Source organism: Camelus ferus, chromosome 13, assembly GCF_009834535.1.
Source record: "Camelus ferus isolate YT-003-E chromosome 13, BCGSAC_Cfer_1.0, whole genome shotgun sequence".
Classification (NCBI taxonomy): Eukaryota; Metazoa; Chordata; class Mammalia; order Artiodactyla; family Camelidae; genus Camelus; species Camelus ferus.
The window spans coordinates 14,577,751-14,599,475 of NC_045708.1; the positions used below are offsets into that span (position 1 = coordinate 14,577,751).

The 21,725-nt window shown below is 53.3% G+C and overlaps 1 protein-coding gene across 2 annotated transcripts in view; it reads right to left on the minus strand.

Moving 5' to 3' along the window:
• Positions 1-21,725, minus strand: part of ECE1 (endothelin converting enzyme 1) — a 103,665-nt gene that overhangs the window by 12,952 nt on the left and 68,988 nt on the right. For both annotated transcript variants that reach the window (XM_032495375.1, XM_032495373.1), the window contains exons 5-10: positions 14,703-14,824; positions 13,353-13,499; positions 12,137-12,202; positions 10,971-11,162; positions 5,366-5,508; positions 3,998-4,112 (exon numbers count right to left, since the gene is read on the minus strand). In XM_032495375.1, the coding sequence (XP_032351266.1) occupies positions 3,998-4,112; positions 5,366-5,508; positions 10,971-11,162; positions 12,137-12,202; positions 13,353-13,499; positions 14,703-14,824 (785 nt within the window). The remainder of the gene's footprint in view (positions 1-3,997; positions 4,113-5,365; positions 5,509-10,970; positions 11,163-12,136; positions 12,203-13,352; positions 13,500-14,702; positions 14,825-21,725) is intronic.

Below are 21,725 nucleotides of genomic sequence, written 5' to 3' on the forward strand. Positions count from 1 at the left end.
GTTCTGCCCACCTACCAGCCCCCAGGACGTCTCTGTGGCTGGAGACGGGAGCCCCTGGGACTGCAGCCTCGTGTTGCTGGGCGCAATGAGAAACATTCAGGCTCGTTTCAGCCCTGCTCGCTCCCCTGCCCAGGCAGCCTCCGTGGACAGTCCATACACACAGGCGGTGGCCCTGCTCACATGAACCCCTGTGCCACGGAGGAAGCTGAGTCCTCTGCACCCTGAAAAACAGGTGGCAAAACCACCCAGGCTCAGGGCCGCCTGCTTCATAATCGCCACCCACTGAAAACAACCCAAATGCCATTGACAGGCAGATGGATAAACAAAATATGGTATTTTTATACAACAGCACCCGACTTGGCAACACAAAGGAAGGAACTACTGTTGTACGCAACATGGACGAATTCACAGCTGTCATGCTGAACGAGAGAAGCCCACACGGTGTGTGATCCCACCTACACCCACCTCTCAGGGTGCGGGGTCAGGGGGGCTGATAAGAAAGGGGTGCAGGGAACTCTTGCGCAGAGCACACTGGGTAAATGGTGATGGAAATGTTCTCTGTCTTGATTGGGTTGCTGGTTGCATGGGTGGTTTCATTTGCCAAAACTCACTGAACTGTGGACTTCATGTATACATTTTATTGTATGCGAATTACACTGTAGTGAAAAAAAATGTCTTAAAGGCAAGATGGAAGAAAGGAAGGAAGAAAAAGGCACACCAGCCTTCTCAAAGTTCAGTGGCCCAAGTTCTTTTAAACTCTCCCCTCCATGTGTCCACTTGGATGACTTCCTCCTCCCCCCAACACCACCTGCCACTTCCAAGTCTACAGCTGGACCGGGGCTGCGCCTGGATCTGGCTGAGGCTGACCTCGCAGGAGGTCAGGCCTGGGGCGGGGGGTGGAGTCTAACTCCTGGGCTCTGTGAAGGCTCCAGGCTGGGACGGCTGAATCACGGGCCAATTCTTATTCATGGTCTTCTCAGGGGATTCTTTGTATAAACCCACTCATTCATGCAAACGTTCATTAATTCACACAGCCACATTCTCTGAGCAGTTCTGTTGCACCCTGACTGTGCTAGGCCTTTGGAATCGAAAAATGAACTGGCCGTGGGCCTTGTCCTCAAGGGGCTCAATTGAAACGCCCAGAACGTTCAGGGGGAGAGACAGATGTGTAATAAACATGACAGCAGCAGCAATGTAGTAAATGTGAATTAAGTATTTACCGGTTGCTGGGCCCTACACCGTAGCAGTCTCCCAATAACCCTCCGAGGCAGGCACTCTCTGCGGGCCTTTCTGCAGACAGAGAACTCGCGTGTGTGGAGTGCGGAGAACGCTGGCCTTTAAAGCAGACCATGGGGATCCCGTCGTGGAATCCCAGACAACCCTCTGGTGCATAAGGCAGCGATTAGTTACTCCTTTTCACAGATGGGAAGACTGAGCCCCCTGCTCTAATTAAGTGATTTGCCCAAGGTTGTGTGGTTAGAGGAAGCATTGTAAAAACTCAGGTCTTCTGACCCAAAGTTCTGTGCTATTACCTCCCTACAAGGATGGACAACTAGATGCCTTACATGGCTTTACAAACTAAAAATGTTTTCCCAAATGGAGGCCATTCCCAAGGGTCCTGTGAGATGAAGTCAGGAAGGATCCCAAACAACAGATGAGAAAACTGAGGCTTAGAGAGCACAAGGACTACCCAAGGTCACACGGCTCAGCTGTGCTTTGAGTTGTGCTGGACACAAGCTGGGTGGACCCGGCCTGGACCCAGAAGCAGCCACGTGGTGGGTGAGGAGGGCTGGAGAATGACAGACAGATGAGCAGCATCCTCCACCCCTCAGTCCTGGGGCAGCTAGTGACTCCTGGCTCAGAGCCTCCCATCTCCAGGGTCTCCCAGCTGCCCCTGCTTCTGCCAAGGCCTCCCACTAGCTCTCAGCACCTTGCTGGTTAGAGTAGAACTTGCGCTTTGAGCCTGGCCCAGGGAAGTTCATTCACCTTATCTCTCTATCTATCCATCCGTCCATCCATCATTGTGGTAAAATACACATAAGATTTTCCATCCTAACCACTTTAAGTATACAGTTCAGTCGTGTTAAGTCAATTGGTTGTGCAGCTGATTTTTAGAACTTTTCATCTTGCAAACCTGAAACTCTGTACCCATTCAACAACTTCCCATCACCCCCTCCCCACCTGCAGCCCCTGGCAACCACCAAGAAGCTCAATTTTAACTTTTGGTTCCTGCAGAGCAGAGGCTGAGTGGCACAAAGCTTAGGGGTACAGGCTGTGGAATCAGATGTGCTAGAATTGAGAGTCTCCACCTACGAGCCGTGTGACTCAGAACAAGTCCCTCCCCCTCATCGAGCCTCAGTTTCCTCATCTGCAAAATGGGATGATGATAATGGTTTCTACCACACAGCACTGTTGTAGGAACTTGGTGAGATAATGCCTACAAAGGGTAAACATCCATTAATGATATATTTTATTCACTACTACTACTGCTGCTGCTGCCACCACCTACTACTAATAGTGAGTAGACCAGAGTGCTAACAGTTGTAGTCATCTAAACTTGGGTTTGAATTTGAGCTTGGCTGCTTCCTTGCTGGGTGACTTGGGAAATCCCCTTAACTCCCTGAGCCTCAGTTTCCTCATCTGTAGTCCGGGAGGGAATGCGATGATGGAGGTGTGTGCTCCACACACAGAGCCGTCTCTATAACTACCATCCCGGGTCCTGGTCAGACCCCTCCTGAATAAAGCCCCCTGGGAGACCAAGTGCTCCAGGGGTCAGAGTCCATGCCTTGTTATGTCTGTGACCCAGGGCTGGTCTAAGGTCAGAGCAGGTGGAGTAGGAAGACGGGCAGGGCAGCCAAGTCTTTCCCTCACATTTTCCTGCAGGGCCAGCATGGCCTTTGCAGCTGAGGCCCCATGGTGCCATCGGAAGCCCCTCTTGTCAGGAGCAGGACTTATTTCCAGCCACCCTCTCCCTCAGGTCCCCTCCTGCCAGAGGTGGGTGTATGGGGAGGGAGAGAAAAGGAGAACTTTTCCCAGGATGAACTCCGGGGCGGGAGGCAGGTGCCCACATCCTGCCAGTCTCCGCCAGCCCTTATCTGGCTCCACCCACTCCACTGGACTCTGGGTGGGGCTGCTGGGGCAGGGTCCAGCTGGAGCCAGCTCTGTCCGCCCTCCGGGTCTTGCAAGCGGCTGTCCTGGGTGGGGGCAGGGTGTGCCAGGCGGGCTTGGCATGCCAGCCTCTACTGCTCTGGGGCCCTGGCTTGGTGTAACCCATCAGCACATATGCGGACTGATCAGTTTCTATCAGCATCCTCAACACACGTGGGGGTCCTGGGGCACAGATCCCACTCATGTGTCTTGTGTTTTCACACTGGCTCAGAGCCTGGCACATAGTGGAAGGGGGTCAATGAACACACAAATGAGAAGATGACCTCCACTTCCTTGGGGAGAAGGTGGAAGTAGCTGGCGGGCCGGGGTCACGGTGCGGCATTTAAAGGTGGTGGAGACCACTTGGTCTGGGGCCTGGTAGGATGACATCTGTGAATTCTCATGTCATACTTACCAGAAGCCAGGGACTGCCCCAAGGGTTTTATGTTTATGGGGAGGAAGTACTATTACTGGGGGGCTCCTGTGTAAAAGGGGGATGATAATCATACCCACCTCGCAGGGATGTGACGGTCACATGAGTTATACAAGGAAAGCCTGTATCAACATCACCACTGAGAAGGAGGCGGGAGAGATTAGAAGCCACCTTTTGCTGTAAATTAGCTAAATTGCTGTCTTCTTTAGACTTTGACTCAGTGTAATCACCTCTTCCTGGAAGCTTCTGCCCACTCCCAGCTGGCTTAGGTCCCTCCTGGGTGCCCAGGAACACCAGGGCAGACCCCTCCCGTGGCCCTCTTCATTCTCTGCCTGTTATCTACCCGCCACGAGTTCCAGGGCCTGGTGCACAGGAGGAGCTCAGCACGTGGGTGGAAACGCACGCTAACAGGCTCACCTTCTTGGTCCCGTACATGACTTCCATGAACTTCTCGTCAGCATCCTGAAAGCGCTGATCAAGAAAGGAACTTGTCTTCCGCACCAGGTTCCAGATCATGTAGTTGTTCAGCAGGCTGGGGCGAGAGCAGGACAGACAGGCTCAGAAGTGCCCCGGGCTGGATACTGAGCTGTATTTCCCGCCCCCCGACCTCTAGGGGATGCCCATGGAGACTCACTCTGGATGGGGTGTGCTGCTGGGTTGGAGTGGGGAAGGGGCGTCTATTTCCAAAGCTTGGAGATGTCCTGACCAGAAGGCCAGAGACAGGAAAGGGGGCCCAAGAATTGGAAGGGCAGGAAAGGAAGCTCTGGCCAGCTGGGCCAAGGCCTCCGTGAATGAGAGCTCTCACTGCCCTCACCCCCTGGACACACAGAACCATCTGTGGCTGTTGTCACCTTTGCAAATAAGTCACCTTAGCACACAGAGATACAGCGTTCACTATGGCTAACACCCAGCCTCAAACTGGAACCAAGCTAAATGTCTGACAACAGGGGAACTGTGAATAAATAATCATATTTATATCTGATGGAATATTAGATAGCCTTGAAAAATGAGACCTGCAGAGGGTCTGGGATGACATAGGGAAGATGCTTATGATTCAGGTCAAGGGAAAAGCAGACTATATATGTAGTCACAATGATGGGGAAAAAAAAGGAACCGTGTATTAGAAAATCCACCTCTGTCTCTTTCACAAACATGCTTCACTACAAACATGAATACACATCCCAGAAGAGCAACATGAGTGTTTTCGGTAATTTTAAGTTTGGAGTTTTTTCCCTTGTAGTTCAAAACAATTTCTATAACAAATCTTTAAACAAACAAACAAAAAAAAACCATGGGGGGAAGGGTATATAGCCCAGTGGTAGAGCGTGTGCTTAGCATGCACAAGGTCCAGGGTTCCATCCCCAGTATCTCCACTAAAAATAAACAAACAAACCTAATTACCTCTCCCCCCTCAAAAATAAATAAAATAAAAAATTATTAAAATGATAAATATTAATTAAAAACATTAGCTAACATTTACTGCATCCCACCCAGTGTCAGGCACTGTGTTGACGTACTTCACAGCAAATATTTCACTCAGTTCTCACAACAGCCCTACATGGTCAGTGCTATTTATATCCCCATTTTATGGATGAGGAAAACAAACCCACAAAAGGGTAAGAAATGTGCCCCGGGCCACCAAGCTGGTGGGCGGAGGGGAGCAGTGCCCTGCTGCCTCTTAGGAAGCCAGCCCAGGGCCTGCTGTCCTGAGTCAGCGTGTCGCCCTCCCGGGCTGAGAATGTGTGTGACCGCGGGGGCCCGCCCCAGGCCTCCGGGCGCCCTCACCACTTGTCCGTGTTGTTGATGAGGGCGGAGACCTGCCCCAGGTACTCCTTGTCGTAGACCACGATAGGCTCGGATTCGTTGATCTCCACGGGGTGGAAGATGGTGTTGAGGAAGGGCAGCCAGCTGATGGCGGGCGCCAGGGCCTGGAAGGGGAGAGGAAAGCGTGGCTCTGGCTGGGCTGTTGCTCTTCAGAGCCCAGGTCTCCCAGGCATTCTTGCAAAGAAGGCGTCCTTGTGCCTCCCCTGCCCCAGATAAAGCAGAGAGCTGGGCGCTGGCTGCCAGGGTAGGGGCAGAGGGCAAACACAGCTGCCTGAGTTCCATCAGAGACACTACACAGAACCGCAAGGCGCCAAACATCCACCTGACACTTGACAAGGAGTAAGAGAGACACAATGACGGCAGCCACCGCTACTGTTGGTCAATCCCCTCTGGCGCCACTGCAAGAGACTCACACAGCTTCTCTCAGTTGGACCTCACGACAAGCCTCGGCGGCAGGTACCGTTATCCCCACTTTATTGATGGAGAAACTAAGCCTCAGATGGGTCTGTGATGGATGTGTGTAGAATCTGGAGCCAAAATGCCTGGGTTCATACTCTTCCTAGCTGTGTGACTTGGAGTAAGCGGATGAACCCCTCTGTGCTCCAGGGTCTCATCTGGAAAGTGACGCTTGTCTTCATCACAGAACCCACCTCCCAGGGTTGGTGGGAGGATGAGACAAGCTAATCCCGTCTGTTCTACTCAACAGGTGCTTCCCTATCATCAGTTAGCTTCTACACGATCAGCCTTCTAGATGCCTGGTAACTGCAAAGGTGACAGTGGTAGGGTGTGTAAAGTGTTCCCACGGGGGGCTTTTCTCAGGCAAGGGATCTGGAAAAGCAAGGGTAGGATGATATCCTTCAGCAAGAAAGGAAGAGCTCTCAGCTCAGCTGATGCACACACAGGAAGCTGTCAGCTCTATTTTGAGATAATTTAAAAACGAGCACCTGTTCCTGGGGCTCCCTACCCATAGAGGCACACTCCCAGCCCCCAGCAGGCTGCACCAGCCCTGGGCCCACCTAAGGGCAGCCCCGCCGTGCCGAGCTCCCGTCCGTGGGCAGGGTCTGTGTCCACAGCCCACAGTTCCATTTCCCACCAGGCAGCCTCCAGCCACACTGAGCTACCTTTCAAGGTCCCAGTTACTGTCTTGTAAGTGTTTTGATTACAAGCTACATAACTTAAAAAAAAAAAACTATGGTAAAATACACACAATGTAATTTACCACCTTAGCTGTGTCTAAGTGTACAGTTCAGTGGCATTAAGTACCTTCTAGTCGTTGTGCAAACATCACCACCATCCATCCCCAGATTTCACCTTGCAAAACTGAAACTCTGCACTGATTAAACAATAACTCCCCTCAGGCCCCTCCCTCAGGCCGGGACAAGCACCCTTCTACTTTCTGTCTATGGATCGGACTACTCTAGCTACCTCATGTAAGTGGGACCACACAGTACTTGTCCCTGTGCGACTGGCTAATTTCACTCAGCATGATGTTCTCAAGCAAAGTTATACAACTTTTGAATGGTCTGCTCTGGTACTATTTTTCCCATATGTTCTGTTATTTTTAGTTATTTTTGGTCCATCATTTTACAGGACGCAAGGTTTTTCAGGACTGCATGCACTGTGTTACAGCAAAAATGCCTGTAATGTCAATCGCTTAGAATGGTCTCTGGCATTTAGCAGGCACTCAGTTGATGTTAACTATTATAATCATTGATTAGCTATTACAATCATCGCTCAAGGTCTCCTAAGAGCAGTCCTGGGCCTGATTCCAAACTCTGTTCTCTGTTCCCTTGAAAAAAGGCCAATGCAAGACAAATGGAGGAAGTGAGAGATGCGTTATAAATGGTTTTCATACATAAGATCAACTAAGAATGTGCACAGGTGCCTGGCATGAGAGGGGCTTGACCAACAGTAGTGCAGTTGCTGTCACTGTGTCTCCTCTTATTCCATGTCAGTCGGTAACATCGATGAATCCATAACCTGTGGTAAATATTTTTAACGCCTTCAGGGGCAGAGACAGCCATAAAAACCTTCCACTTCACAGTCTGTCTGGTTTTAAAGGGCTGCTCAGCTGTTGGGGAACAAGGACCTCAAAGGACAGAGGAGGGCAGGTCCTGTGGGCCGTGGTGACAGAGGAGGGCAGGTCCTGCAGGCCGTGGTGTGCCGGTAAACATTTAACAATTGGCTCTCAGTGATGGGGAACAATTTGTATTCCCACCATGACCTACTGCAAACCACCCACCGGGGTCGGAAGAGCAGGGCCCAGGGAGCCTCAGCACACCCCTGCCTGTCTGGCAGCAAGATGACAGGAAGAGCCCTGTCTGGGAGTGAGACCTGGTTTGGGGTTCCCACCATGAACCAGCTCTGGGACCTCAAGTCACTTTGCACCCTTCCTCTAAAATGGAGAAAACGATTCCTGCCAACACCTGGCTGCTCTGTGCCTCTCGGGATGGCTTACTCAATAAACTGAGTTTCTTTGTTCCCTGGCTTGTCCATTCCACCCTCTCTTCCTGGCAGGAGCCACTCCCCGCCACTCCCAAGCAGGTAACATCTGGAGCTCCTCCTCAAATTTCTGTGGCTGCAAAATTTGAAAGTGTCCAGGTGAGATGGACTTAGAGCCACCCAACTGCACGACTGCTGGCAAAGACCCCTGGGAAAATTGCTAAGTTTACAAAATGTTGTTGTTTGTACAATTAACAAGAGCTTCAGGAACTGCAGGCGACTAGAACTCTCTGATCGGGGTATAGATACCAGGTGGTGATAAATTTCTAGATACCTAACCCAAGCCTGTTCCTTTAGGAGAGCAGGTGTTCTGTGCAGGTAAATTTCCACGACTCTGAAATAAGGTGTGTTCAATACCAGGATTGTCACATTTTCAATCTTTATTGCTTTAGCGAACTCCTAAAATAAACACGTGTGCCTGTCTCCATGGAGATGGCTGTTTTAACCAACCAGACATTCCACTTGTGACTCAAATCCTTTGGGGCACACCAATGAGCTCTATTTTCCACACCCGCAGCCAAAGAGAACTGCTGGTCACCAACCACCCAGCTCAAGTGGGCTTGCAAAGTGGGAGAGAAAAGAGGACGCGCTTAGGCTCTGTCTCAGCTGGAGAATTGAGAGCAGAGGGTGGGGCTCATTCCCAATCAGCTTTTGGTGTGGAAGGTCCTGGAAAGGCATGGGAAGGTCCTCAGGCCCTTAGAGAAGCAACACAAAGATGTCTGATTCATGGCTCTGAATTCAGGTTCTGCTGCTGGGGGCCAGGCTAGAACCACCCGGCATTCCGTGGGCGAGCCTAGAAGGACATTGTGAAAAAAGTGGCACACCTTTCCCTGAGACACCTGGACTACAGGAAGAAAACCAAATTTCCGGATACTAGGGAACACAAAGACACTTTCTGTCCGAGAATCAAATTCTTCAGGGCTGGAGACGTGGGTTGTCATCACCAACAGCAAAGGAATAATACCGGTAACAATCACTGTAATGTGTTAGAATCACACACGGCAGTTTACGAAATGAGCCCTCATCCTCTGCCTCGTCTCAGCATCATGCAGCCCCCGGGCAGGCCCAGCCAGTACCCATCCAGGGCACCAGGCTTCAGGGGTCCAGAACTTTTTGAGATGCTAGACACAATTTTTTTTTTTCTATGTACCCATGCCCATTTCTTCTGGGAGAAATGTAGTAGTTTTCAACCTGTCCTCAAAGAAATCTGTGCCCTGGAGGTGAGAACCACTGCCCCTATGAGGGCAGAGGCTGCCCCTCATTTCTCTCTGTCTTCCAGAACAGAGCAGGTGTGAATGAGTGAGTGAAGACAATTTTACAAGGAAGGAAACTAAGGCTCAAATCAGAGGTTATGTGACTTGCCCAAGGCTCATGGTGGGGCTGGGCTGGAGTGGTGTTCTGACTCCAAGCCCGGGGCTCACACCACTGCTTGGCTGCTGCCTCTGCTAAAAGCCTCCCCATGCTGGCAGCTCTGCAGCTGGGTGGGAGGAAAAGCCTTTCCTTTCTTGCTTGGAAGAACAGAGCAAAAGTAAAGGTGACAGGACATCTGGGGCTAGAACCTGGAACCCGAGCTGGGGCAGATGTGCCCGGGGCTACTGTGCTTCCTCGCCCACTCTCAGGCTGTCAGTCAGCATCGTGGCCACCGTTGTGGGGAGGGATGGCCAGAGTCTCTTGGGCTGAGAACTGGGCAACTGGATGAAATCAAATCATGTTGCACAAACAGCATCTCCCTTGACCTCCTGGCCTCAGAGTGGAAAAACAGTGCCAGATGGTGCCCAACACAGGCTGCTCATCTCCATAACAACCCAGCCAGCACCACTCACCCTGATGCCAGCTTCTCTGGGGACCTAATGGGCAGCTGGCCCCCAGAAGGAGGCCAGGCTCTCTTGCCATCATCCCCAGCCTCTGCGTGGACCGCACCTCTGCCTGGGACACCCAGTCTGCCCAGCTACTGCTCACCCAATCTTTAGACCTACCCTCCCCGACTTCGTCCTGCCCCTGGCCCCCGGGTCCTGCCTCTCTTGCCCAAGGCACTCAGCAATGAGACTGGGGTTCTTTCCGCACTGGTGCCCCCGACCTGCCTGGAAGCACATCAAGATCAAGCCCCAAGGTGGCCCCACAGACTCTTGTCGGAGGGAGGGACGGAGGAGACAAAGGGGTAGGGGCCCAGGTGTTCTTCACAAAAGGAGAGGAAACGAGCCAAACTCTAATGGGTGGGCAGGACTTGGCTGGGAAGAGGAAGAAAAAAGGGAGGAGGCACTTTGGTGGAGAGGTGTGGACATCCTTCCCAGTGGAAGAGCGAGCCCAGCCAAGCATCCCATGGCAGGAAATGGGAATATTGGCCAAAGTCACTGTGCTGGTTCCTCTGTGACCCCAGAACCTGGGAGAAGGCTGGACACCAACCTGCCATGAACTGGAAAGAAGGAACAAACCGGCAGGCCATCAATTCACCACCTGCAAGTCCCAAGTAGCCACCAGGGGGCAGCCTTTGGTAGAGGCTGACTTACAGAGGGGCCGTCTTCTCAGATGGGTTACACTCAGTACAGAGAGCATTGCAATTCGGATTTTACAGCTCCAGGAGGTCGCCAGGGGTCTCGGTCAAGAGCAGAGCTTCAGTGAGCCAAGCCTGAGTCCAGTGCCCAGCTCCACTGCCACCTAGGAACACGTCACCTAACCCCCTGGCTTGGAAAAGGGAGGTGACGACAGAACCCACCCCTCACGTTCATTTGCTGTACACCAGACTTGACGCAACTGAGCTCGAGACCAGAAATGCTCAATCCACGTGAGCTATTATGACCACAGAGTCTTCCCAGGTAAATGCTGTTTCAGAGAAGCAGCCTGGCGTAGGGCAAGAGACTACCTTCGGAGTCACCAGCTGTGTGGCCTTCAGCAGGTAACTCTACCTCTCTGAGCCTCAGTTCCATCTGTGAATTGAGGATAACAACCACCCCTGCTTCATGGGGCTGTCCTGAGGGTCTGATGAAGTAAGTGTAAACACCCCCAGCCCGGCGCCCTACGTCCTGAATTCCATGGCTATCCCCACCGCCATGCAGAGCTCAGTTACCTGCAGCTCGGCCGCCGTAACTTTGTGGTAGATGAGCTCCTCGTCCCGGCGCTTCTCCTGGGGGATGGTGATGTTGGCCAGCGCCGTCTCAAAGTCCAGGATCTGCTGCATCTGGGGCCGGATGGAGTCCTCGTCCCCTCCGCCCAGCAGCTTCCCCAGCTGGACCATGTAGTTCAGGTATCCCGTCAGCACCTGTGGGACCCGGCACCCCCCATCCATCAGAGGCTGCCACTGCCCACTGGACAAGGGGGACAGGGTGGGGCAGGCCAGCTGCAGCCCAGTGCAGGGAGCGTTGGGGCTGGGTGTTGACCCCGGAAAACATGCTGGAAACTAGCTTCAGGAATGATTCTGGCAGTGCCTCTCTTCACTGGTTCCCTGTGGCTCTCAGGATAAAGCCCTGCCCTGGCCCACACTCCCTCCTGGACACTTGTCACAGGACAGCCACCAATGGGGCCATCTCTCAGTTCTTGGGGTATGCTTCTTTTGAACCACCCTGCTCTACCAAGCTCCCACATCTGAATTAGGTCCCTGGGTTACTTTCTCAGCTCACCCTTCCCTTATCATAATTTGTCATCATGCTGCTAATCCGGTGGTTAGTTATTCAACATCTGCCTCCCCTCCTAGGCTCAGAGTCCTGTGCGGCGGGGACCAGGCCAGTCTTGTTCACCGTTTTCTCCCCAGCATCAGGCACTTAGTAGGAACTTGCTCAGTACAAGGGGGTGGGATCATGAATGCACAGACAATGAACCTCAGACCAGGTCTCCCCAGGACATCACGAAAGACAGCCGGGGGAGGGAGAGGTGCGGGCTTTGGAGTTAGTGGACCTGGATGAGAATCTCAGGGTTAGTTGGAAGGCCAGAGGTAATGTGTATAAGAGGTGGTGGCCATTATCACTGCCTTGCTTGAGAATGGGGACAAATGACACTTGTCCCCTGCCCACTGTGTCCATGGTGCCTGAATGTGAAAAAGCCTCAATCTAGAATGGGGACAAATGACATCCCTTCCCTGCCAGGGACTGTCTATCATTTATTAGGTAAGTGACACCTCTATGCTCCTTCAGCTTTAAAGACCTGCACAGGTGTGGACACTGAGGGGACCCTGATGGGGACAAACCAGGGAGAGAGGTGGCTACACAGGAGCCACTCTCTCTGAAGAGGCACACCTACCTTCTCATTTTCAGTTTTGTTCAGGTAATAGTCCCTTGAGGGTAAGCCCAGGCCAGACTGGTCCACCTGGAGAGAAAGGCAGGAATGAGAGGGGATAACCTGTCACATATGCACACACCTGCACAGGCACGGCCTCTGCCCACCGTGGAGACAGCTGGCACATAGCAAGAGAGAACTAGCTCAGGCCCCAGCAGGAGCACAGGCTGGTAGCTGAGGCCACCCCAGTATGGGCCCTCAGTGAGGGGACAGACACATGTGGGGCTGTGTTCCTTCCCACACACGTGGTCAGACGCAGAGATTCCAGGCCCTTCTGAAGGGCCAGACGGAGCCACCTTCCTCTTTAAACTCCTCCGAGGCTCAGCAGAGCACCTCTACCTCGTTACTCTTCCCAAGATGGTGAGCGGTTGAGAGCCACTCACAAGCTCTGTCACTTTGGTCAAGTTACTGAACCTTTCTGGTCCTCAGGTTCTTCATTTGGAAAATAGGGGAAATAACATCTAACCCTCAGAGCTGGGATGAAAATTCAAGGACAGAGTGCCAGCGAGGGGCTTGCTGATTGCTGGGTGGGTGGGGAGGGTCAGTCCCTGATAGCTACTTGACCCTTATCAGAACCACTTTGAGCTACCTAGAGTGGGTGTTATATAGTTCATTTGACTGATAGGGAAACTGCAGCTCAGAGAGGTTGAGGCACTTGCCCCAGGTCACACAGTGAGTGAGTGGCAGAGGTGGGTGGGAACTCAGTCTTCAGGACCCCCAGCCTGGGTCTCTTGCCTCTGCATCTGAGGATGGGCAGACCAGGGCTGGAGCTCCCCTGGGTGTTCTGATACTCAGTCTGGGGCAGGCTCTGGCAGGAAGAGATGGACTCAAAGCCATCCCAAGCAGAGCCATGAAGTTCGGGGGCTGAGGTGGGGAGACCAGGAGGTGGCTCCAGCTGTGCCCAGAAATTGACATCACTCTTGGGGTACACAGTGACCAATCAGAACCCCAAAGATTCACCTGTGCGGCAGTGAGCCCACCCACTCAAGGAAGACAAGCCTGCCCTTTCACAACCTCTTGCCTGCAAAAATCTCACAGTTGGGAGCCTGCAGAAATAACCAAGGCCCAGAAACCAGAAACCTGCAGCCCAGGGCAAGCCCCCTACCCCGCTGCTTGCTAAACTTTAAGCAGGCCCTGAGATCATGCCCCGTCCTCTTCCTGGGCCTCCAGGCCAGCTCACCTGGATCACGTTGCTGTTGGAGTTCTTGGAGTCGGCGCTAACGTAGACGGAGAAGAAGGGCGAGGTGCGGTAGTGGGATGTGACCACCTGCAGGGTGTCCTGGAAGTTGTCCTTGTCCCAGGGCCCAGTGATGTTCCAGCCCCCAAGCTGTGGGGATGGAGAGGGAATGGGGAGGGGATGAGGTGGTGGGAGACCCCGGGGGAGATTCTGATTCTGCGGCTGACTTGCTCTGTGACCCTCTGCAGCCCCCTGGCCTATCTGAGCCTCAGGAGCAAATGAAAGGGACTGTCTGTTTTCATTAGGGGTTTCCAGCCAGTGAGCCGGAGATCCCCAGGGAGCAAAGACTTAGCCTAAACAGGAGAGTCATGAAGCCACATGTGGCTGCTCCCTAGGTGGCTGGGGAAGGGGATGGGAAGGAGACTTTTCCTGTACTCTGTTCACTTTTGAATACTCAATGAACTACAGTGAATATAATTCCTATTACATCAGAAATTCAACTGTGTCCATAAAAAAAAGGTCTATATTTTTTAAGAGGTCGATGAATTATGATTGATTTGAGTTTCTCTCAGAGCTGGGACTTTTTTAATCTCCTCAGTCTTCCCTGGTTGGGTCAGTGTTGGCACGTGAGGCCTGTGCCAGAGGGGAGGGACTGTCCACTCCCCAGTGCCCACAGCTCCCCATCTGCCAGTGCCCCACCCAGCAGGGGGAGGGGCAGGGGTAAGAGGAATTGGGGGAGGGAGCAGAAGGCTGCCAGAAAACACCCAGGCCACCCTTCCATGTGTGCTGGGTAGCCCGGCCGGCTTTGGGCAGTCCCCTCAGAGTCCATCTGAAGCTGACTGGAAGGTGCCCAGGAAGAAAAAGACTCATTCTGCTCAGCAGGACGCGGAGGCCCCAGGTCAGTGCGGCCCTCCTCACAGGGAGGGCTCTGCTTCTGATCCAAGGCTTTCTGTTGGTCCTTCCAGAACACACCCCACCTCACACACAAACATGCCCTCTGAGGAAAAGGAAGCGGCAACATAGAGAAACATTTTCCTTGTAAAGCTGGCCTGTGGACCACTCACAGGTGCCCAGAGACACACACGTGACATATATCCCCACACAACGACACAAGACGTTCCCGGCTATGCCGAGGTGCACACGTATGCGCACACACACTCAGCCCGACCCGTCAGCAGATAGACAGACTCTGATCCAGGTGGGTGAGGTGGCTGGAGGGGTGAGGTGGCGGGGTCCTGGTGGTAGCTGAGAGCTGGGACGGAAGCTGGGGCAGGGGGCAGGGGTAAGAGGAGTATGGGGACGGGACAGGGGTAAAAGGGAGAGGGCTGGAGGAGGGGCAGGGCAAGGGTTCACCTTCTCGATCAGCTCCATCAGGGGCTTGGCCTTGAGCTCCTCAATCCTGGTTTCATTCATACACGCACGGTAATACACCTGGGCCTTCCTTTCCGCCTCACTCACACTGGCAGTGGAGTTTTCTGGAATGACAGAGGACAGCAGTTTGCAACACGCTCCCACTTGCACACTGGGTGGCCCTGGGCAAGTGTCTCTCAGAGCCTCGGTGTTCTCAGCTGTGAGAAGAGCTTGGACTTCTGCCTGTTGGTGCAGGTGAGGAACCCAGTCATGATGGGGATGTGACCGCCGGTGGGCAGGCCGGGCACACCAGAGGCATTCCTCATTTCAGGTGACTGCGAGTCAGGACCGTGTTTCTCCCCCTCTGCTGGATGGGTCCACACACATGTCCCTGGATTGGCAGCACAGGCCCCCCAGCAGGAGGACAGCCTGCCTTTTCCGCCAGCCAGCACGTGGCCCAAACACCCCCGCCCGGCTCGTGGGACAGGGACCTATCTTGGTCGTCAGATCCCAGATGACCTTTCTTGCGATAATGACTGGACTTGGACGGAAGCTTTAAAGGCCTCATTCATTATGAACTGACTTTCCGCTTCTCCCTGAGAGGGGCGGGTGTGTTCATCAGACTTGGAGTTGATGCAGAGGCCGTCTGCCATGTTCCTTCCCAACCCCCGCAAGCAGCATCTCAATCCCTTACACCAGGACCCCCGGGAGACTCTGTCCCTTCTCCTTATTCTTGGTGCCCTGGTCTGGATGCCACGTGCTGAGGGCCATGTTCCTCTACGTGCACAAGCCAGGGGCAGGGTCCCGTCGGCACCCAGGGAAGGTGACCGCTCCCCACAGTTCAGGGCACGAAGGATCTGCCACGTGCCAGGGCTCCTGGGCCTGAGCCTTTGTCTCAGCGCCCTGCTCCAGACCCCGCCGGGGTCCCCGATCCCCTCCACTCCTTCGGTCCATTCTGCTCCCCACCCTGGGGAGCTCCTCACTGCTCCAGCCACTTTTCCTCATTTCATACTCATTCTTCCTGGACCCTGAAACTCCTTCTTTTGCTTCCTTCAAAGAGTCCCCTAAACCCTGCCTCCACCATGAAGACTTCTGGCAGAACTTCATCCATTCATCCACTAAACAGATACTAGGTGCCTTCCCTGTGCTGGGCTCTGTGGAAGCTTTGGGGACGCAAAAGACAACATCCCTGTCCCCACAGAACTTCCCTTCCAGAGTGAGGACACAGGCAACAAACAAGTAAACACACAAAGAGAAAACTCACCCTGGCCTTCTACGTGGGACACTGTCAAACCCCACACAGCCTTCAAGGCCCCTCAGAGGCCCTCTTGCCTGGGAAGCTTCTCCTCAGATGCTCATTAATGAAGGGCCTCAATGCGGAGCACCCACTGGGTGCCAGGCACCAGGCTGGGCACTAGGCTTTACGGACATGAATAATATCCATTACTGCCCCTAGAGAGCCCTTGGTCATAAGGTGACACAGGTGTGACTGCACGACAGGAGAGTGCTCTGATTAATGCCAATGGTTTTGAGACCCATAGAAAAGTCACACCCATTGGTGGTATGAGGAGGGTTGGGGTGGGGGTGTCTCCAGAGGACGTTCCACTGTTTGAGCTGGTTCTGAAGGATGAAAAGTTATTCACCAGGTAGAAATGAGGGGAAAGGGCAGCAGGTTTGGGGAAATATGGACAGTATGAGGAAAACTGAGCAAGCTGTTTGGAGAAAAGAAATCCATTTGGTGCAGCCTGTTTCAAAGGGCAAGTGTCATTTCCTGATCAGTCTAATCAGCTTTCCCAGCTCTGTTCCATGGGCTCCCCTGCCCCTCAAGTCTTACCATAAACAGCATCACTTGCTGAAGTCAGAGTGATAGCCCTGAACAGCGGATGGGATTAGCCTGGGGCTAGTTTGAAGGGAGATATGGAGACAGAGGTCCAGGGGCCTGCGTGCTGAGGGGCTAGGATGGAGACCACAGGCGACCACTGCCAGGCCCTGGAAACACCTGCTGTCCCCCAGGCCCTGCCGGAGCATGAGAAGAGCCTTCTGGAGGGGGAGGGTAGATGTGGCGGAAGCTGGACTGTTCCCTGCTCCTCAGATTCAGGAAGCAGAACATCAGGGAAAGCAAAGGGGGTTCCCCACCCACCTCCCAGGGGTCTAGTTTCGGTAACAACATCCCCCAGCAGCTAGGCTCTTGAAGAACCGTCACTGCTCACCAGACCCCAGAAGCGGCATCCCACTGCTCACAGTGGCTCTGGCCATGACCCTGAAATGCCAGGCCAGCAGTGAGGGAGGCACGCTCTGTGTGCTCTGGCCCTCGAAACAGCTGGCATTTCCCTCCTCGGTGGCCCCAAGGCCACCTAGATAAGAGGCCCAAAGAAAGGCTCCCAAGAAACAGCCTGGCTGTGCTCCTTACAGTGAGAAAAGACGGTTATGCCTTACACGATGCTGGCACAGTTAGTGGACTGTACATAACTGCTGAGTGTTAACTGAAGGAGTGTCCTGGGAACTCCGCAGAGAAAGGCATCAGTCACGTCAGCCTGAGGGAGGAGACGGTTTCAGAGTGAAATCAGTCACAGTTAAAAGCCTGGTTTTCTTTAAGACAGCCTGCCTGTGTTTACTTCCCCGAAGGAGGGAGCAGGCCAGGAGGAATCAACTGGGCGGCTTCCATGACCCAGCAAGGGGCCACCTTTTGGAGATGGTAGCACTTCCTGGGCCCCAGGGGTATGGAAACAATTTGACAGTCCAGGGCCAGACAACAGGGCTCCCAACAGCCTGGGTACTTCCTCCCAGGCACCCAGAATTCCAGAAACTTCCTCAGTCACTTCCCCAAAGTCCCAGAGAGGAAAGACAGCACACCGTTTAATCGGCCCGCTTCTTCCTCTGGGAGTTTTTATTGGAACACCCTTTCCCACATCGCTCCCAGGGAGGAAACAAACGCTCCCGCAGCTGGGCGGGCTGCAGGGATGGGGGTCACTGCATATTCGGCAGCAGCAGCACCCCACCCTCTCTGCGCGGCAGCTGGGCTGGCTGGCCAGGACCATGTGGGGCCCGACTCCACATCAGGACAGGACCAGCGTTTGTTTCAGATAAAACACAGAAGCAGTTCAGACACTGGCCTTGGGAGCCCCACCTGGTGAGGGTAAGAGGAGGAGCTGATAAGGAGGTGCCTTTTTTGTGGAAGAACAAAAATCAAGCTAAGACCATTGCCATTTACTGATGACCACTGCTGGTTCGGCCATGTGCTGGGATCTTTTCATCACCACACTGACGCCCTGAGGTGGATACTGCTGCCCCATTTCACAGAGGCGGAAAATGACATACAAGGAGATGAAGGGACTCGCCGAGGGAGGCAGAGCTAATACTCAGGACGCTGGAATTTGAACCCACATGGTTTTAAGCCTCCCTGGGAAGTTGAACTGCTTCCTCTGTGTGTGGGTGTGGCTGTGGGTGTAAATCTTGTCTTAACAGTTTCCACTGGCGAGAGGCTGAGTAACTGGTCCAAGGTCACACCAGTGAGTGGCTGAGGCCAGAAGAGAGGCCTAAGCTCTCTGTGCCTCCCTTTCTCTTTCCTGCAGGTTCACCTGAAAACCAGGGGCAGACCTGAAGCAGTCCAGCCGCCCTAAGAAGCCCTGGATACCCACTCCCATCCTTGGATCAATCCATCAATCAATCCATCTGACCATTTCCCAAACAGAAAGAAAGGCCCACTGCTGCCAGCACAATATTGAATAGAAAGCATTTCAGATGCAGACCTTGTCCATAGAGATTCCAACATGCACAGGAAGATGAAAGTACTGTAGACAGTAAATATTGGAAAAACAAATCAAAATAAAAATAGAAGCGATGTCACAGGGCAACATGACTAACTGCCAAGTCATTGATGTGGCCAGATTCAATGCTACTGGAATGATGCTATTTGTATTTCTCAGGGAGACTGGCATCAGGGGTAGAAGAAAGGGAGACCGCTAACATTCTTTATGGAATCTGTGTTGTGCACATGGTTACAACATGCAGGGATCAATTTTTCTTTGCATGCCATTCTTCTTATAACATAAAATATAGTAAATATGACAGGCACACAACGTACAATTGTAGCTCAAGTCCAGAGAGGCCATTTGGTAGCTACGGAAGGCATAACAGAAGAAGCAGGTTTGAGAAACGTCTTGCAGGATAGGGAGGGGTGGGGTAGGCCTTCTAGATGGCGGAACAGTCTGTGCTAAAAGCACAAGCTGGAAAGCGTAAGGCAAGGCCCAGTCTAAGGGGTGACGGGTTCAGCTGCATCCTTCCTCTGGTAAAGGCAGGACACACCGTTGTCTCCTACAAAGACAGCCCAAGCTGGTAGCTCGGGTGGGTGCAGTGTCTTTTGGGTGAGGTATCTATGTCTCATGCATCTGGGGTCACCCGCCTCTAGCCATGAGGCTGCCAGGTCATGCCACAGTGGCACTAGGTCCGGTTCAACCCACCTGCTACAGATCTGCCTGGATTTCCTCTCAGGGAGCCAGAATGAATTCACCGTTTACAGAAAGAAGCGGCTTGCCCGAGGTCACACAGCAAGATGCTGGTAATAGCTGTTCCGCCCAGCTGGCTGACCCAGCCCTCTTCAGCCTCTGAATGGTCCTTCTCTTCCGAGAGAAGCCACCCCCCAGGCCAGCTTGGACAGCCAGGTACCCCTGGAGTCCCAATCCCCTCAGCTCCAGCTCTCTCCTGAGGCCTGCTGGCTGACCTCTACGTCTGGGGGAGCTGAAACCAGCCTGGCCTTGAGCCCAAGAATGCACCAGCCCACGTTCCTGCATACTTTGGTCACCCACTCACCCGCTTCCTGTCCCTTCAGGAGTTTCCAGGTATCAAAGCCCCAGGTATGAAGGCCCACAGGTGAGGGGCTGTTTCCAGACCAGTTCCCAGGAGTGAGCCCAGGGGGAGGGGAAGCCAGGATAGGTCTTGTGAGGAAGCTCTTGGTCAGTACGACAGGAGGTGACTCCAGCTGCTGTGTTCATTGGGCCTGGGCCAGGTCTCACCCAGCCTGGAGAACTCAGTCATGCAGCCACGGGGGAAAGGAGGTTGGCAAACTGTATTTCTGGGCTGCTCTGTGACCTCAGTGTGTACAGCTGAGAAAAAATACAGGTCTGAGGACCCACTGTTCTGGGGCTGAATCCCAGCTCTACCACTTCCTAGGAAATACGTTTCCTTTGTATTTAAGAATCTCATCTAGAAAATGGGCAGATACAGCCTATTCCATAATTTAAATAAAATAATACAAGTAAACAACCCAGCATGGTTATGGATATGCCCTGTACCCCCTTCCCTGATAACAGGGTCCATCAGTGCTTCTACAGGAAATAAAATAAGCAATAATTACTCTTTCTTCAGTCATCCAATTAACCCTTAGAACAATCCTACCAGTGCTCTGAGTGAGTTCCCACTTTAGAGGGGAAGAGCTGATGCCCAGAGAGGCTCCTCAGCCTCTCTGCAGTCACACAGCCTGCAGGGAGAGGTCTGGGCTGGAACTCACCTTCCACCACCGGGAAGGGCAGCTCTGTTATGCTGAGCACCTATTAGGTGCTAGGCTCTGTGCTAAGCACTCTGACCCATCACATGTGAGACCATTCCACAGTAACCTTGAGTGTCAGGTGGCATCATTATCTCCATTTTACAGATAGTGAAGCTAAGCTGGAGAGAAGCCAGGTCGCTTTTCCAAGGTCACACGTGGTGAGCTAGCATGCCTGGGCTCCTGATAACCACCAGGCTGTGGCCCCAGGGCCAGGGGCTTGAACGCAGAGTTCTGGCTGTTCCATGTCCAGCTCAGTGCAGTTCCCCCACCACACCTTGACCCTCAGGGACAGTGTGGATGTAAGGCCAGAGCCCAGAACTGGAGGCCACTCCTCACAGGCCCTGCCACCTGGGGAGAGGGGCAGGAGGATGGACTTGTCCTGGTCTACACCCAAGGTCCTCCTGAAAAGACCCAGCCCCAGAACCAGCAGGATCAGGACCCACGGGTACCCTATAAAAGGGCTGCTTCTGGGCCTGACTGGGAGTTAGAGGGCCCAACGCCTTGCTTCCCATCCCCTCTCAGTGCTAACTGCCCCTGGGCTGGAGCCCCTCTCCATTCTGTACTGGCAGGGTGTCTGTGGCAAAGTTACTTAACTTCTCTCAGTTTCCTCATCTGTAAAATGGGAACCACTGTTCCTCAGTCCCAGTGTAGCTGTGAGGATTAAGGAGGCAGCGGATATAAAGAGCCTGGTACAGAGCAGGGTGGGGAGCAGACACTCAACAAGTGTCAGCCTCTTTCTCTTGGGCTCTCAATGCTCTCTACTTCCTGCAGGACGTCTCCAACAAGATGGGCAGGGAGCCGTACCGCCCCTTGAACCTGGAGGAGGTGGTGTGGGACAGGGAAAGGACACGTGACCAGGAGTCAGGCAGCCCCAGCTCTGCCACCTCCTAGCCTGTCTCGAGGAGTTCTCGGGACTTCAGTTTCCTTATCTGTCAAGTGGGGTGAGCAATACCTTCCTAGCTCCTACCCCACAGGGTCAAGTAAGATGGAATCTACAAAAGAGCTCTGTAAACTGACAAGTGCCGGGCAAAGGTCAAAGGTGATAATAAGAACAGTGACACCAACACAGACAGCAGCCTCCATAATATGGCCGGCCTAGGCACAGCACTTTAAAGATATTTTCCCATTTAATTTTCATAACCTGGAGGAGGCCTGGTTCTCACTGTACTTACTGATGAGAGAAGAAGCCCAGAAAGGTTATGTAACTGACCCAAGATCACACAGTTCATGGCAGAGCCAGGACTTGAACCCAGGTCCTGGTGACCAAAGCAGGGACACCAGCCCATCTTGTTGTCCTGCCTGGACTACCCTCCTGCTTCGGTTGATGGTCCCAGCTTAGCCCCTGTGTCTTTAGGTGCTAGGGAAGGGACATCCCTGAGTTCCAGTCAGGCTACCACAGACAGATTTGCTGAAATGAAAGTCTCGGTCTCCTACCAAAGGCACCTGGATGGCATAAAGCCGGCAGGGGGCTTTGCTGTTCC